The sequence below is a fragment of the Clarias gariepinus genome, chromosome 7, assembly GCF_024256425.1.
Source record: "Clarias gariepinus isolate MV-2021 ecotype Netherlands chromosome 7, CGAR_prim_01v2, whole genome shotgun sequence".
In the NCBI taxonomy this organism is placed as follows: domain Eukaryota; kingdom Metazoa; phylum Chordata; class Actinopteri; order Siluriformes; family Clariidae; genus Clarias; species Clarias gariepinus.
Genome location: NC_071106.1, coordinates 6,213,764 through 6,229,079, shown reverse-complemented (window position 1 = coordinate 6,229,079; position 15,316 = coordinate 6,213,764). Strand labels below are relative to the sequence as shown.

Below are 15,316 nucleotides of genomic sequence, written 5' to 3'. Positions count from 1 at the left end.
TTTCTTACACAGTAAACCCTTCTCCTTTCTTATTTGAGTTCCCTTTCAAAGGCTACAATCGATGCTGCGTGAAAACGCTATGGGAAACATCTTGTCATGTTGCTGGTTGTGAAGCATGTGTGTACCAAATTTTTGGCTTTTATAACCTCGGTGGGTGACATCATCTGATAAGACGCACCTGCAGGTTATAAATAGGAGTGAGCCAGAAACATTCCTCAGATTCTTGTCTTTACCTAGTTGTGAGCGTGTTGTGTCTAACCAGCAAAATAAGTGTTTTACTTACCAATAATGGCAGAGTTTTAAACGAGATGTTCCTCCGTGTGTATAATCCATATCGACGGGCAATCACTACACTTTACTGCTTTGATTAAGTGCTACGCGCGCGCCTCGCATTCCTTGAGAAGCTTCGAGTCGCCGCGCATTCCTGGGGCTTAAACTCGTGCATCCGGCAGAGCAGTGAAAGACGGATTTAAAAACTCTTTTCTTTCGCTTTCTCATCGGATCGGGAAATTCCTCTGTCCGCTCTCAAGCGCGCCCTGGCGCTTCTTGTGAATGGGCAAGGATAAACATCCTCTCTTGCTTCCGCGGAGATGGTAATAGCCTCTAAGCACTTAAAAAATAAATTAATTAAAATAAATAAATAAATAAAAACATAGACGGCAGGTTCTGTCGGGTGGCCGGGGGGCGGAGCCTCAACATCGCTTTCTCCCCTTTTCTTAGCAATCTCCATATGAGTTAACCCTTTCATGGAGTAAGCTGTATTCATCCCGTGTTTTCCTGCCATCAACTTATTTATTTAAATATAGTTGAGGTAGAAGCGCGGGGTTATATGATGACACCCAGATAGAAGAGACGCTTCCAGGCTATCTCTCTTCTGGGACATAATCCTTCCTGAAAAGCTATTACTTCTTTTCAAGCTGTGTAGACTTTTTATCTTCCCTGGAGGGAAAAGCTTTTCAGGCAGCAGGTCAGGTTGGTGCTCCATTGCACACCATGGCGGTTTTGCACGCCTACCAGGCTGACCTGCTGAGAAACTTAAATACTGGCATGGCTCTTCAAGGTAGGGCGTATTGGACTTACACCGGGCCACAGACTTGACTCTTCATGCAACAAAGCAGACGGCTTGTGCTATCTGCCGTTTTATGGCAATCAATCTGAGGAATGTTTCCGGTTCACTCCTATTTATACCCATTTATATGTCTTATCAGATGACCTCACCCACCGAGGTTATAAAAGCCAAAAATTTGGCGTGTTTGATACACACATGCTTCACAACCGGCAACATGACAAGATGTTTCCCATAGCGTTTTCACGCAGCATCTCGTTCCCGCCTTTTCAGGGAACAGGGTTAGAGCAAAGTAACCCGAGACGTTTCACTTAAACACACATTAACAATAGGACCATTTTGTAAGAAAAAATTGCAAGGAACATTGTGAATGACACTTATGTGAGCGCATACTAGCGGAATAACTGCTGTAACGTAAAACAAACAAATGAACCGGCTCTTTACGTTTGAAAAGAATTGCGACAGAGCAGTGTTTCTGTAAAAAGCAGAGAGTGTGTGTGTGACCTGGCACGGTGTCAAATTATGCGCACGCACACGCATAAGCTCACACAGGCTGAGACAGAGAGGGAAAGAGAAAAATGGATTTTTAACCTTCTAATGAGATTGTCTTTTGCTTTACATGCACTGTACACACGCGCCTACAAACACAAAATAAAATATGTTTTACACAAACACGTGGTCACAGTGTTATAGTAAACAATACATGCATGCATGGATGTTAATTATACCAGTAAGAGACCCGCACTAAAACCAGCAGGGGAGACCATTTAACCACAATTTCACAGCACAAGAGAGAGAAAAACCGTTGGTTCAGGTGTAATCACGTGACGCTCGGTGTCAAAACAAGAAGCGATTTCATGATTATACTGTCCTCGCTAGAGAGTGAAGTAGGCAGATCCTAGCTTGACAGTTAGCTAACAAGTCTCTTTAATAAATACCCAGCAAGCAAGTCTCTCAGATTAGGATCTTTACTGAAGAAATATACTGTAAAACTGAAACACAAAATTGGACACTCTCTATCAAAATAAATACATTTGCAAATTATATAAATGAAATAGTTGAGACTAAAATATAAACTGAATACATTTTCACTGGCAATTGGCATTATGCAAACCTAATTATCATTTTACAGATTTTACATTTTAATAAAAAACACAAAATGCACAGCTTTGCAAACAAATATCACTTTTACTTACAGATACGGTCTTTAGGCACTCACAAAAGGTGAGAGAGGGCAAACAACAGCTAAACTGACTTCTTCTGAACTGAACTGATGAAACTTCTAGAAGTAAAGGCAAACTACGGCAAGTCAGAAAGGACAAAAAAACTAACAAACACAGTCTCTGCCTCATGGGGGCAGCACACTCCCCATCTGGTATAATGTTGGATATTGCTTTCCTTTTGAAAAGGCTTTTAATTTCTTCCTTGAAAGCATCTTCTTATACATTCCGTATGATTATGGTCTTTGCTTGTGTAAGCTCATCTAACCCTTAAGTGTCCCTTTAAGTAGCTTTTAAGAATGATTTGATTCTCTAAATGAGTTTGGCTATTCCATGGATAAGAAGCTTTCAACTAGAGAAGCGCTCAAACCTATGGGAACCAAGCAGTGTTGTGACCGCTGTTGTGGTAAATGTTACAAGAGGACGCACCTCCACATCTGATGCTGGTTCAACAAGCTTAAAGACTTCTGGCTGAGGAAGCACAGTTCTGTCGTCCTTTCTCAGAAAGTCCGGTCCAGAGAACCAGTTAGTACTTCTCAAATGTGCAGCTGGCACTGGCCGTGTACCATGATCAGCAGGGTTATGTTCTGTAGCAACAAGGTGCCACTGCTCTGGATGTGTTGATTTCCTAATGCGTGCTACTCTGTAGGGTATATCTGTTGTTGATGTACCCCAATACAACTCTGCTGTCTGTGTAGTACTTGACCTTATGGATTTCAATATCAAGCTCATTCAGCAGTATATCAGCTAGTTCAACAGCAAGGACAGCAGCACATAGCTCTAGCCGAGGGACAGTATGTGGTTGACGAGGAGCTAATTTAGAAAAATTAAAAAATCTAAAAAAAATTTCCCATGCAGAATCCTGTGCGAACATGTCCTTCCTTGTCATGTACCCGGAGGTAGGCCATAGCACAAATCGCCATGGTGGAAGCGTCTGCAAAGACACGGGAATCTCGAGCTTCTCAAGCTCCAGTAATGAGGCTTTCCATGATCCCCACTGTGTCTCTTTGTCAACTGGCAATGGTGTATTCCAGTCACAGTTTTCAGAACGAAGTTCTCTAATCAGAGCCTTGCCCTGCATTGTAATTGATGCTGCAAATCCTAGTGGATTGTATAAACTGTTGACTGTTGACAGAGCACCCCTCCTTGTAAATGGCCTTTTTTCATGAGAAACAATGAAAGTCAAGGTGTTGTTCTTCAAGTACCAATTGAGTCCCAAGCTTCGTTGCAAGGGTAAGGACTCTGCACCAAGGTCCAGATCTTTTAACTCCTTAACACGCTCCTCCAATGGAAATGGGGGACTGTTAGATGCTATTTTGTAAAGACGAATGTTCGAGTCTGTTAACATTTGTATCGTTTTTTTTTCCTTTTGTCCATACAGGGCAGCTCTTCTCAGACCATATATGGCAATAGCAGGAGAAGGACTATTGCCAAAAACATGTACAGTCATGCGATACTCTCTAAAAGGTTTGTCAGGATTGTTGTCTTCGAACCACAAGAAACGCCGAAAGTCACAGTGATCTTCACGAACAACAAAGCAATAAAACTTTCATTCTATGTCTGCCATTACAGCAACAGGTTCCTTGCGGAAACGAAGAAGAAAAACATTGATATTCGCTGGCAAGTGAGCACCTTCTAAACAGACTTCCCCTATTATAACCCAGCCGAGGTCGAGATGCTGGGCATATGGTGCGTTGTGTGGCCCATTACACTATTCTCTGACCTTGGGCACCCGTGGTATGTCTTAACCAAGTAGAATAAGTATGTCTGCATTAGGATCAAGAACTGGGATTTTGTCTGCTATTTGCTCTAGGTGACCGTAGTATCTCGCAACCTCAGGTGTCGGGATTTCAGACTTGCCATTTGGGAGCTTATCACACTCGATCAGTGGAGGTAGGGGGATACTGATTTTGCCGTCCAATGACTCTATGATAAACCTATTAGCTCGCTGTCCTCTTGTCTCTATGACGCCCAAGCAGTTTTTTTTAGGTATATGGCATTGCACAGGATTTGATATCAAAGATTTCAAAGAGCTCGGTTTTTGCCAGAGACTTATTGCTCTGCTCATCAAACACTGCATAGGTCTTAACAGCCTTTCCTTTCTCCCCTGATGGATACATTTTGACCAGACAAATTTTGGAGCAGGACCTTAAACTGTTCATGCTCCCACAAACCTGTGCATTTCGATATCACAGCTGCCGAGGTATTTTCTGTTTGCTCCCCACCCTGCACTTTAGGGGCTGAAGATGTGGTGGACATCCATGGTGCTGAGCCTGAATGCAAGGCTGTAGGGTGCTGGCTGCTGTTACATTCTCTGCACTGTATATTATCGTTGCAATTCTTAGCTCTGTGGCGGATTGAGGAACAGCATTTATAGCAAATGTTCTTTTCTTTAAAGAAGGCTCTCCTTTCATCCCATGATTTGCTCCTAAAACTGCGACATTTCCTAAGAGGATGTGGTTTGTTGTCAAGCGGGCACTGTTTATTTGGATAAATCATTCTTTTTTTAAGAAGTCATTGCTGATATCTGAATCAGTTGAGATCTGTGTTCTTCTGACAGACACTGGACTTTTAAAAGTATATTTGGTGGGCTTCTCCTTTTTTGGCATGATGAAAGCATCATTAAGTAGAGGTGCAAAGCTTGGGTCGTTGAGACTTTTGGCCTGGTCACAAACTTTACAAAAACAGAAAAAGGTGGATAAGTGGTGTGAATTTTATTTTTGAAGTGTGATGCTAAAGAGATCCATTCATCATGTAGGTGGTATGAAAGCTTTTAAACAATAGGAGTAGTGCTACGGGACGTGTCCAGGTAATTAAGGCCTGGTAGGAATCCATCATTTCTTTCATTTTTGTGAAGCTGCGTTAAAAGCGCTTTATAAATAAAATTGAATTGAAATGTCCTTCAACTCTCTCAGCTTGTAATTTTTTCTACTTGCAATCTTTGGAAATTCATCTATTTTCTTTAGACTAAAATTTTCTTTTGCTTCAGGTGACCCATAGTAGTCCTCTAGCCTTTTCCCCACCATGTTGACACCTGCCGTTGCATTGTGAATGTGCACGGCTCTTATTCGTTTTGCCTGCTCAGATTATTTGGGTCCTAGCCATTTACAAAGAAGATCAAGCTCTTCTCTGTGTGTTAAGTTCAGGTCTTCAGTGGAACTGACAAAAGATGCTTTCCAGGCCCAGTAGTTTTCAGGTTTATCATCAAATTTTAATAGCCCAGAGCTTACCAGCTCCCTACGTATTAAATACTTTGCTAAGTCTATTGTAGCAGGTACATTGGACTCATTAACTCTAAAGTTTGGTTGTGGAAGTCTTTGGTTGGACTTGGAGTTAATGTTGTCCGGTCTGGTGTTGTATATCTGAGTTTGGTAGTTGAATTGGGAGGTTGGAAAGGTAGAAGGATTGGGATGGCGCTGATGATCACCTTGCAAGCAGGAATTCCTGGAAAAGACTTGAGGGTATGCGTCATATGGGGAGCTACCAGCATCCGGTTTTAATGCTTGCAGAACTGATAAATCACTGAACTCGCTTGGCAGTGTGTTGTTCTTTCCCACGTAGCGCACTGCTGTCTCATCTGTGTCCATTTGTAGTTGGACCCTTTGTGTACATATGGGATGTACTACCTTATAGTCATTCTGAGTATCTGTTGCCTTTTTTGCTAGTTAGTGTTGAACATTCACCTTTGAAATGCTTGGTAAGCACACATCCTCAAATTCATTTTCAGCAGCCGCTTCAAGTACTTTAACTTCAGCAATGGCTGCTGCAGCTGCACTCTCTAGCCCTAATGAAATCTGCATCAAGTTCATCTTTCTTCCTGGCAGCTTCAGTTGCGGCTTTCTGTTGCTCTGCTTCAATGTACGCTTGTGCTCTAATCATGTCTGCTTCTCTCTGCGCAAATGATGCTTGTGTTCTCGCAGCCTCTGCCTTTGCGTGTGCTTTTGCTGTTATAACACTGGCTAAAGAACGCTGACTGGATCATGAGATACTCGAACACCATGAACGTGTTTCTAGTGTTTCTTCTATATCATCCATTTTGTTGCTGGATGTTGCTTCAGTTTATGAGGAATATACTGTAAAACTGAAACACAAAATTGTACACTTTTTAAAAATATAAACTGAATACATTTTCACTGGCAAATGGCATTGTGCAAACCTAATTATCATTTTACAGATTTTACATTTTAACAAAAACACAAAATGCAGAGCTTTGCAAACAAATATCACTTTTACTTACGGATATGTTCTTTAGGCACTCACAAAAGGTAAGAGAGGGAAAACAACAGCTAAACTGGCTTCTTTTGAACTGAACTGATGAAACTTCTAGAAGTAAAGGCAAATGTCAGAAATGACAAAAAACTAACAAACACAGTCTCTGCCTCATGGGGGAAGCACAGTGATACATGATACTTGTAAACCGAGACTTGTTCGTTTTTCAAGTCAAAATGTATTGACTTGAAAATTTAACACTCGTAAACCGTGTTACTCGCAATCCGAGGTTTCACTGTATTCATCTAGGGTCTGTAGAGAATTTGACCTTCCCCATTGTTGGAGGCAATGCCATAGAGACAGACTGTGGAGGCTGTTGATGTTTGTTTTAAAGTTGTTGTGGGTTTTTTTTGGCTTTAATGTTAACTGCACAAAGCAGTGTCTTCTCACCTTGGAGTTTCTTCAGCATACAGTATATCAGATTGATGGTCATGCGTCCTCATCTATTAAATTTTCGAGGACAACAATTTTTTCAGCCCATATTTAATCAATAATATGAAAAAAAATATATCGTTCTTGTTCTTAATGTTATTGGGAAGGAAATTAAATAGTAAAATATATAGTTATAAACTTTAAATAGTTAAAATATTAAGCTGGGAAATGTTTGATGTCATGTGGGCATTATATGATTTGTATTGAAAACTCTTCAAACATTGTTTTAAATGCAAAAAGAAAAATGCAATTCAGATCAGATTTACATGGGCCTCTTGGTTTTATTGTTTTACAGAGAGTGTTTATTTGGGTTAAATTAAATAACTCAGCACTTTAACATTTAACCCAGCTAGAGTATAAATTTTACCCATTGATAGAGTCACCCGCTGGCGGTTGTGCTTTTGGAAAATAATGAAAATAAACAGGGTGCTCTTTTAGCCATCTCAGTCTCTGCAAAAATAATTTTGAAATGTATCACAAAAATGAATTGAAACTACATGAATACTTGCACACACAGACATGAGAAATACACTATCGTTCAAAATTTTGGGGTCACTTTTTAACTCCACGATCGTTCCCGATTTTTATTTCTTTCTACATTGTAAAGGTATGCTAAAGGCGCAAAAAAAATGCATTAATCTCCTTTGAACAGGTAATGGTGAGATGTATCTGCTACTTATGCTCTGTAAAGACTTCATAATGCCTCTAATCTGAGGTGCTGTTAATTGGTCATTTTTCAGGCTGATAACTCTAAATGATCTTCTCGTCTGCGGCAAAGGGAGGTTTTGGTCTCGCCTTCCTGGGATGGCCTTCATGAGAGCCAGTTTCATTATGGTGCTTGGCAGATTTTGCAAATGCACTTGACAATACTGTTGTTGCAAGAACTATTACAGAAAGGCTGACATCTGTGTTTTAAAATAACTATTAACTGTTGTTTTTGTTGTTGTTATGTAATTACCTAATTCCATATGTGTTTTTTTTTTATAGTTTTGAAATCCCCAGTATTGTTGTAGAATGTAGAAAATAAATCACTAAACAAAAACAAAGAAATTTGCTAGTGACCCCAAACTTTTGAACGGTAGTGTATATCTATAGAAAGCCTAAAGGGTCTACTTTTAAATGATTCAAATCACATCACAAAAACATTCTCAATTTATTTAATCTGTGTGAAACCAGGGAGAGGCACAGAATTTCTGTCGCACTTCATTATCTGATAATGCCCCCCCACCCCCTCTCCGACAGCAACACACAGTTTCCAGACAGATTCAGAGTAACCCGGTTTGTGAGCGTTCTGGAAAACGAGCAGAGGGGTTAAAGATCCTATTTCTCTCTCTCTCTATCAGCCTGCCGTTGTGTGTGTGTGCGTGTGCGTGTGTGCGCGTGCTTCATTGGACACTGTGTCCCTTTACTCTTTCTCTCTCACACACACACAAGCACACACACACACAAACTCTTTCTCTCTTTAATGAAACCACTGCTCTGTCGCCATTCTTTTTAAAGGTAAAGTGTAGGGTAATTCATTTTATTTTTACTTTACAGCAGTGATTCCGTTAGTGTGCGTAGTGTTATTAACAATGTTCCTTTTTTTATTTTTCTGATAAAACAGTCTTCCTATCAGTGGCGGCCGGCCCATAGGGGGCGCTGGGGCACCGCCCTCCCTGATAAGAGGGGCTAAAAATGTAAAATATATTTTTACAAATTAAGTTTTTAAATTCGGTTTACCCTCCAGTATGTGCCTACATGCGATATGAATAACATATACACATTTCCCACCTAGTGACATTCCACAGACAGACTTGTATCGTTTCTGTCATGGGGCGCTGAGAAAAAGCGCCTCTGAGTGCAGCCAAATAGCCTGTCATGTAGCTGTTGCTAGGGTAAATTAATAAATATGCGGCCAATCAGGTTCTCAGAATTTTATGGTCTTGGGGCGCTGAAAATTCTGCCCCAAGCAGCAGAAAATACCGCGAGATTTCAGTTTTTTTTCTTTTGAGGCGCGGTCAATCAGAGAGAGGCGCGGTCAATCAGAGTAATGATGGCGAACTTAACGAGCGAGGAGCAGTTTCCACCAAATTCGGTGAGATCCTTATTAATATACCCGTTTACAAGAAGGCCGATGGAGGATAAAAAAAAAACGGGTTAAGGAGTTGGGACCCGACAAGCCTGACCTTATCATTAACCAGCAGATCAAGGAGAAAAATAAGGTCTACAACCGGAGTTTTTGCAGGAGTTGGTTCGAGCGCAAGTCTTGGCTGACAGGCTGTGAAATAGCCAATGCACTTTTCTGTTTCCCCTGCATTCTTTTTAAAAGCGAAAAATGTGATTCAACGTGGACACAGTCAGGACAAACCGACTTGAAGCATCTCTCCGAACGCATAAAAAAGCATGAGCGATCAAAAGTTCATATGGAAAATTGCATCAAGCTAGCCGTGCTAGGAAAAATTAGCATAGCAGCGCAGCTGGATGAAGGACACCGCGTCGCGGTAAGAAGGCACAATGAAGAGGTTGATAAGAATCGACATATTTTATCTAAACTCATTGACTGTATTAAGTTTTGTGGTGCTTTTGAACTAGCATTGCGGGGACATGATGAAAGGGACACTTCTGAAAACCCCGGAATTTTTAGAGGTTTAGTCGACTTGATGGCATCCATTGACCGGGACTTGAACGATCACCTTAAAAATGCAACTGTTTTTAGAGGCACCTCAAAGACGGTACAAAATGAGTTACTGGACTGTATGCTGGCAGTTCTGAGAGAAAAAATCTTGGATGAAGTAAAAACAGCTGACTTTTTAGCCATCCAAGCTGATGAAACTACTGACATTTCCACACACTGTCAGTTAGTCCTGGTACTAAGATACATTGACAGCACCCATAATGTCCAGGAGCGGTTGCCAACGCGGATGCAATTGCTGGTGCCTTATTGGAAAGGCTGCGCACCATCCTTCCCGAGGGACAAGAAAAGAAGCTGATCGCTCAGGCCTATGATGGGGCATCAGTGATGAAGGGTACCACTGGAGGAGTTCAACGTAAGGTCCAGGACACCTATGGAAATGCTTACTATGTTCACTGTTATGCCCACCAGTTAAACCTTGTAATGCAACAAGCAACATCCCACATCCCAGAGATCAGTCACTTTTTTTCTGATATTGGGGGATTTTCTTCGTTTTTTTCCAAGTCAAGCAAGAGAACGGCAGTGCTTGATGAGGTGGTGGCGCATCGACTTCCAAGTGCATCGGCAACGCGCTGGAACTTCAACATCCGCGCTGTTAACACAGTGTATGAACACAAGGCGGACCTGGTGAAGTGTTTTGAGACCATCCGGAACAGAGCTGAATTTGACGGCCCCACAAAAAGAGAGTCTGGCGGCTATGTGAGAATGCTGAAAGATATTGATTTCTGTTTTTTCCTGGCCCTCTTCCACAAAATAATGCCACACGTGGACATGCTGTATAACCAGCTGCAGAAAAGGAACATCGATTCTGTCTACATCTCCGGAATCATCCAGAGATTCATTGACAACATGCAGGCTATCAGGTAAGCTATGCATGTATGCACAGTGTTACCAAATGTTAATTCTCTTTGAATAGACTCTACAGTATGTAGCCCTTAATGTTTAATTTCTCATCTTGTTAAAACAATGAATTTATCTGTAACATTATGATGAATTTGAAATGTGCAAATACAAGGACTTATGATTTAATACAGTCCTGGGATTATATATCTTAGACTTAACTTTATTGATCCCTTTGGGATGACTCCCTCAGGAAAATAATATATATTTATATGGAATAAAATAAGGATGGAGTAAGATAAGTAAATATATACAGTACGTATCTATCTTATACAGTAACCAATTTTCAGAAATGACTTTTAGAACTTATAAATTGTTTCTGTATCATCAGGGAACCTGTCCCTTCTCTAGTTGAGGGTCAGGAGTACCAGGGACCTGAACAGGAGCCACCCACAAAGAAACGGAGGACATTGGGAAAAGACAGGCAACACCATTTGGCATTGGAGGTAAATACTTGCACCTGCTGACAAATGGATAGAAGGCACAACAACTTATCACCACATTGGCCACAATAGTGCTACTGACTGAAATATACATTGTCATGTTATTATATGAATATATAGTGTAAGCCATTATTGGCTCATTTGTTATAAATAAAATGTCAAAACCTACTTCTTACCTATTTTTTTTATTTATATATCATGTCAGGTATGTGACACCATTATGTGCCATGCCAAGGAGCGGTTTTCCTTCACCAAAAACCTGGTCAGTGCCACTCTGCTGCAAGGAGACTTGTTCCCACAACACCACAAGACATTCCCAGATTCAGCGCTGGATACCACGGTGGAAGCCTATCCCTCACTGGACAAGGCCAGACTTAAAACAGAACTGTCCCTGATTTACAGCAACGAGGAGTTCCAGAGTTGCTGTGGTGCACTGACTCTCTTTCAGGTTCTGATGGAGAATAACCTTCAGGACACATTTACTGAAACTGTAAGTCTTCTCAATATCCTCATGACCACACCGATGACAACATCTGAATCAGAGAGGTGCTTTTCAACTTTAAAAAGACTAAAAACTTTCCTCAGGAATACAATGGCACAAGATCGCCTCAACGCTCTGGCTATGCTTTCCATAGAGAAAAAACTAACACGGGACATCCCTGATTTCAACACCAGAGTCATTGAAAAATTTGCCGCTCAGAAAGATAGACGAGCAAAGTTCCTGTACAAATAGACCTATATATCCCTCCACTCAGTCATCACATTACACTCACCTAAGAAACACAAACATACCTATCTTTCTCCCACTCACTCACACACTGCTAACTTGATTACAAGGGTGTAGTAATGACATATAGCTGTTGTTAATTGTTTTAGACTGTTGTGTTAAATTGCATTTTTAAAACTGTTTTTCTTTGTGTGAACCACTTTGAGATGCAACTTTGCTTGAAAGGTGATCCAGCTGATCATACCCTTTGATGTTGATTATTGTATTTTTTGATCATACCCTTTGATGTGCATGGCGTATTATACAATGGAAATTTGTTCATTTACTTTATCTGTGAAACTGGTGATTTTGAGGAGGAGATTAAATCATTACTGTTAATTGTAATCATCGTCTGACTGTTGATTTTAATTCTTATATTGGACTAAGCAAAGAAATATTTTGTCACATCAGCCCCACCAGGAAAAATTTTCACCAGCCGCCACTGCTTCCTATTAATGTGTGTGTGTGTGTGTGTGTGTGAGAGAGAGAGAAACTTAAATAAGAGAGGAGGAGGGATTAACATGTAAGACGAGAAGAGGGAGAGGGTGGTCTGATTTCTTTTCTCTTCTTACTTTAGCTTCACCCACATACACAAACACACACAAACACACACACACAGCGCCTGGAAACACTTATCTGTCGAGATTTATTTTAACTTTTTTTAAGGTAAAGTGCAGGTTAATTTGCTTTATTTTTACTTTATATTTTGTATTAATTATTTTTAAATTTAATTGTTTGGGCTGTGGAATGAATAGTTAGAGTTTCCATTATTTCTTATGGGGAAATTATGAGTGTTTTAACATATGAGCCCGCTTCCGGAATGAATTATACTCATAATCCAAAGTTCCACTGTATACATACTTTCCTTACTTCGGCTAGCTTTTGCCAGCTTATGTGAAACATTGTCTTTCAATGCGACTTAGATAGTTTAGGGTAGCATGTAAATAGCACTGCTAACATGCTGCCTTATGTAGCTTAGCTCAAACATGTTATTTCCGGTGGCTAAGCTAATGCTGTAACAGCTTACAGATGTTTGTAAATGTTCTAATGTATTTTACCTTGTTTTGGATAGCTTTAGATTATGGTAGTTAATATATATTTGGCTCAGTTTTGGTAAGCTTATGACAGTGCTATCAGCAATGTTATTTAGCACAAACATGTTAGCTCCAGTTGAATAAAATACCTCCTTATGTAGCTTAGAGATGTTGTTGAATAAAAAAAAATAATAATAATTTGGACGCAAATGAAATAAATTATAGACCGATTTTAAACCTCCCCTTTATATCAAAAATATTAGAAAAAGTAGTATCAGCTCGAATATGCAAATTTTTGCAGGAAAACAACATCCTTGAAGAATTTCAGTCAGGTTTCAGGCCCCATCATATTACAGAAACTGCACTAGTTAAGATTGCAAACGACTTGTTTTTAGCTTCGGACCAAAGCTGCATCTCAATACTAGTCTTGCATGATCTTAGTGCTGCATTCGACACTATAGATCATAATATTCTCATAGACCGCTTACAAAATCACATAGGTATTCAGGGACAGGCGTTAAAATGGTTTAGATCATACCTGTCTAATCGATACCATTTTGTAAATATAAATGGAGTACCGTCTGATGTAATGCCAGTGAAATATGGGGTTCCACAAGGGTCAGTTTTAGGACCTCTGCTGTTCTCAATATACATGCTTCCCTTGGGTAACATCATTAGAAGACATGGGATTAGTTTCCATTGTTATGCTGATGATACCCAATTATATATCTCAACAAAACCAGACGAAATACCTAAGTTGTCTAGATTAACTGAGTGTGTCCAGGACATAAAAGATTGGATGACCAATAACTTTCTTTTACTAAACTCAGACAAGACAGAGATATTACTCATCAGCCCAAAAACCAGCACACAACAGCTTTCACAATTCAGCCTGCGTTTAGAAGGATGTACTGTTACTACTAGCTCAACAGTAAAAGACCTGGGCGTAATATTAGACAGTAACTTGTCCTTTGAAAATCATGTTTCCAATATCACAAAAACAGCCTTTTTCCATCTTAGAAATATCACCAAACTTAGGAGCATCTTATCCGTATCTGATGCAGAAAAGCTAGTTCATGCATTCATGACCTCCAGACTGGACTATTGTAATGCATTACTAGGTGGTTGTCCTGCATCCTCAATAAACAAGCTTCAGTTAGTCCAAAATGCAGCCGCCAGGGTTCTCACTAGATCCATAAAATATGATCATAGAACCCCAATATTATTATCCATGCACTGGCTACCTGTTTAGTTTAGAATTAATTACAAAATAATATTACTTACATACAAGGCTTTTAATGGTTTAGCTCCCACATACCTAACCAGTCTTCTGATACGCTATAATCCACCACGCTCCTTAAAATCACAAAACTCTGGACTTCTTGTAATTCCCAGAATTTCAAAATCTACAAAAGGGAGTAGGGCTTTTTCATATTTAGCTCCAAAACTTTGGAATAGCCTTTCAGACAGTGTTCGGGGGTCAGACACAGTTTCCCAGTTTAAAACTCGACTTAAGACGCATCTCTTTAATCTGGCATACGCGTTAATTTATCCCATAACTTCATACTTCAGTACATCTATCCTTAATGGCAACTACGCTAATTCTCTCCATCTGTTCTATACTTTTCTACCCATCCCGAGGCATCTGGAGATTGTACCAGCTTCAGTAGACGAAGTCCAACCCGCGAGGATCCTGAGGCATCCAGAGAAAGACCAGCTCCAGCTGGATTCTGCCTTATTATGGTTGGAGCTACACATCCTGCTCCTGTGCTCCCAGTAATCCACTAAATGTCTGAGAATTTCTGTTATATTGTACTTTCAGCTGCATAACACACATGGTGTTATATCATCTCTATCTGTTATCACCCAAATAAGGATGGGTTCCCTGTTAAGTCTGGTTCCTCTCAATGTTTGTTACTATTGCCATCTCAGAGAGTTTTTCCTTGCCACTGTCGCCGTCACCCTTGGCTTGCTCATCAGAGAAATTTCATTCATTCATCTCATTATTATCTAGACACATTTTTCTCACACATACACAATTTATTATTATTATTATTATTATTATTATTATTATTATTATTATTATTTTATTATTATTTTATATATTTATTTTTTAATTAATTATTATTTTTTAATAAATTTCTTTCATTTTTGTGAAGCTGCTTTGAGACAATGACCATTGTTAAAAGCGCTATATAAATAAAATTGAATTGAAAAATTGAACTGAAAATTGTGTGTGGTGTAAATGTTCATAATGCCTTTTCTTTAGCTTGTATTTACAAATACCTTAGGTGTACATGTTTAGAATGTGTTATAGATGTGTGCAAAATGTGTCTGGTAGATGGCATATACTAATGTCTGGGGTGTAAATGTTTGAGATGTGCTACATGGTCTATGGCTCATCAAAAGATATTTGTCCAGTCAATTGCCCATCAACAAATACAGAGGGGCACAAAAATGTATACACAATTTCATAATTGTTTTTCTATTCCGTAATTATAAAACTCGAATT

The 15,316-nt window shown here is 39.7% G+C and overlaps 1 protein-coding gene across 1 annotated transcript in view; it reads left to right on the top strand.

The window, feature by feature from the left end:
• Positions 1-9,988: 9,988 nt before the first annotated feature.
• The window catches only part of LOC128528153 (extracellular calcium-sensing receptor-like), a 30,822-nt gene continuing 25,494 nt past the window's right edge, over positions 9,989-15,316 (top strand). The window contains exons 1-3 of the mRNA XM_053500907.1: positions 9,989-10,524; positions 10,893-11,007; positions 11,210-11,550. Of these exons, the coding sequence (XP_053356882.1) occupies positions 9,989-10,524; positions 10,893-11,007; positions 11,210-11,550 (992 nt within the window). The remainder of the gene's footprint in view (positions 10,525-10,892; positions 11,008-11,209; positions 11,551-15,316) is intronic.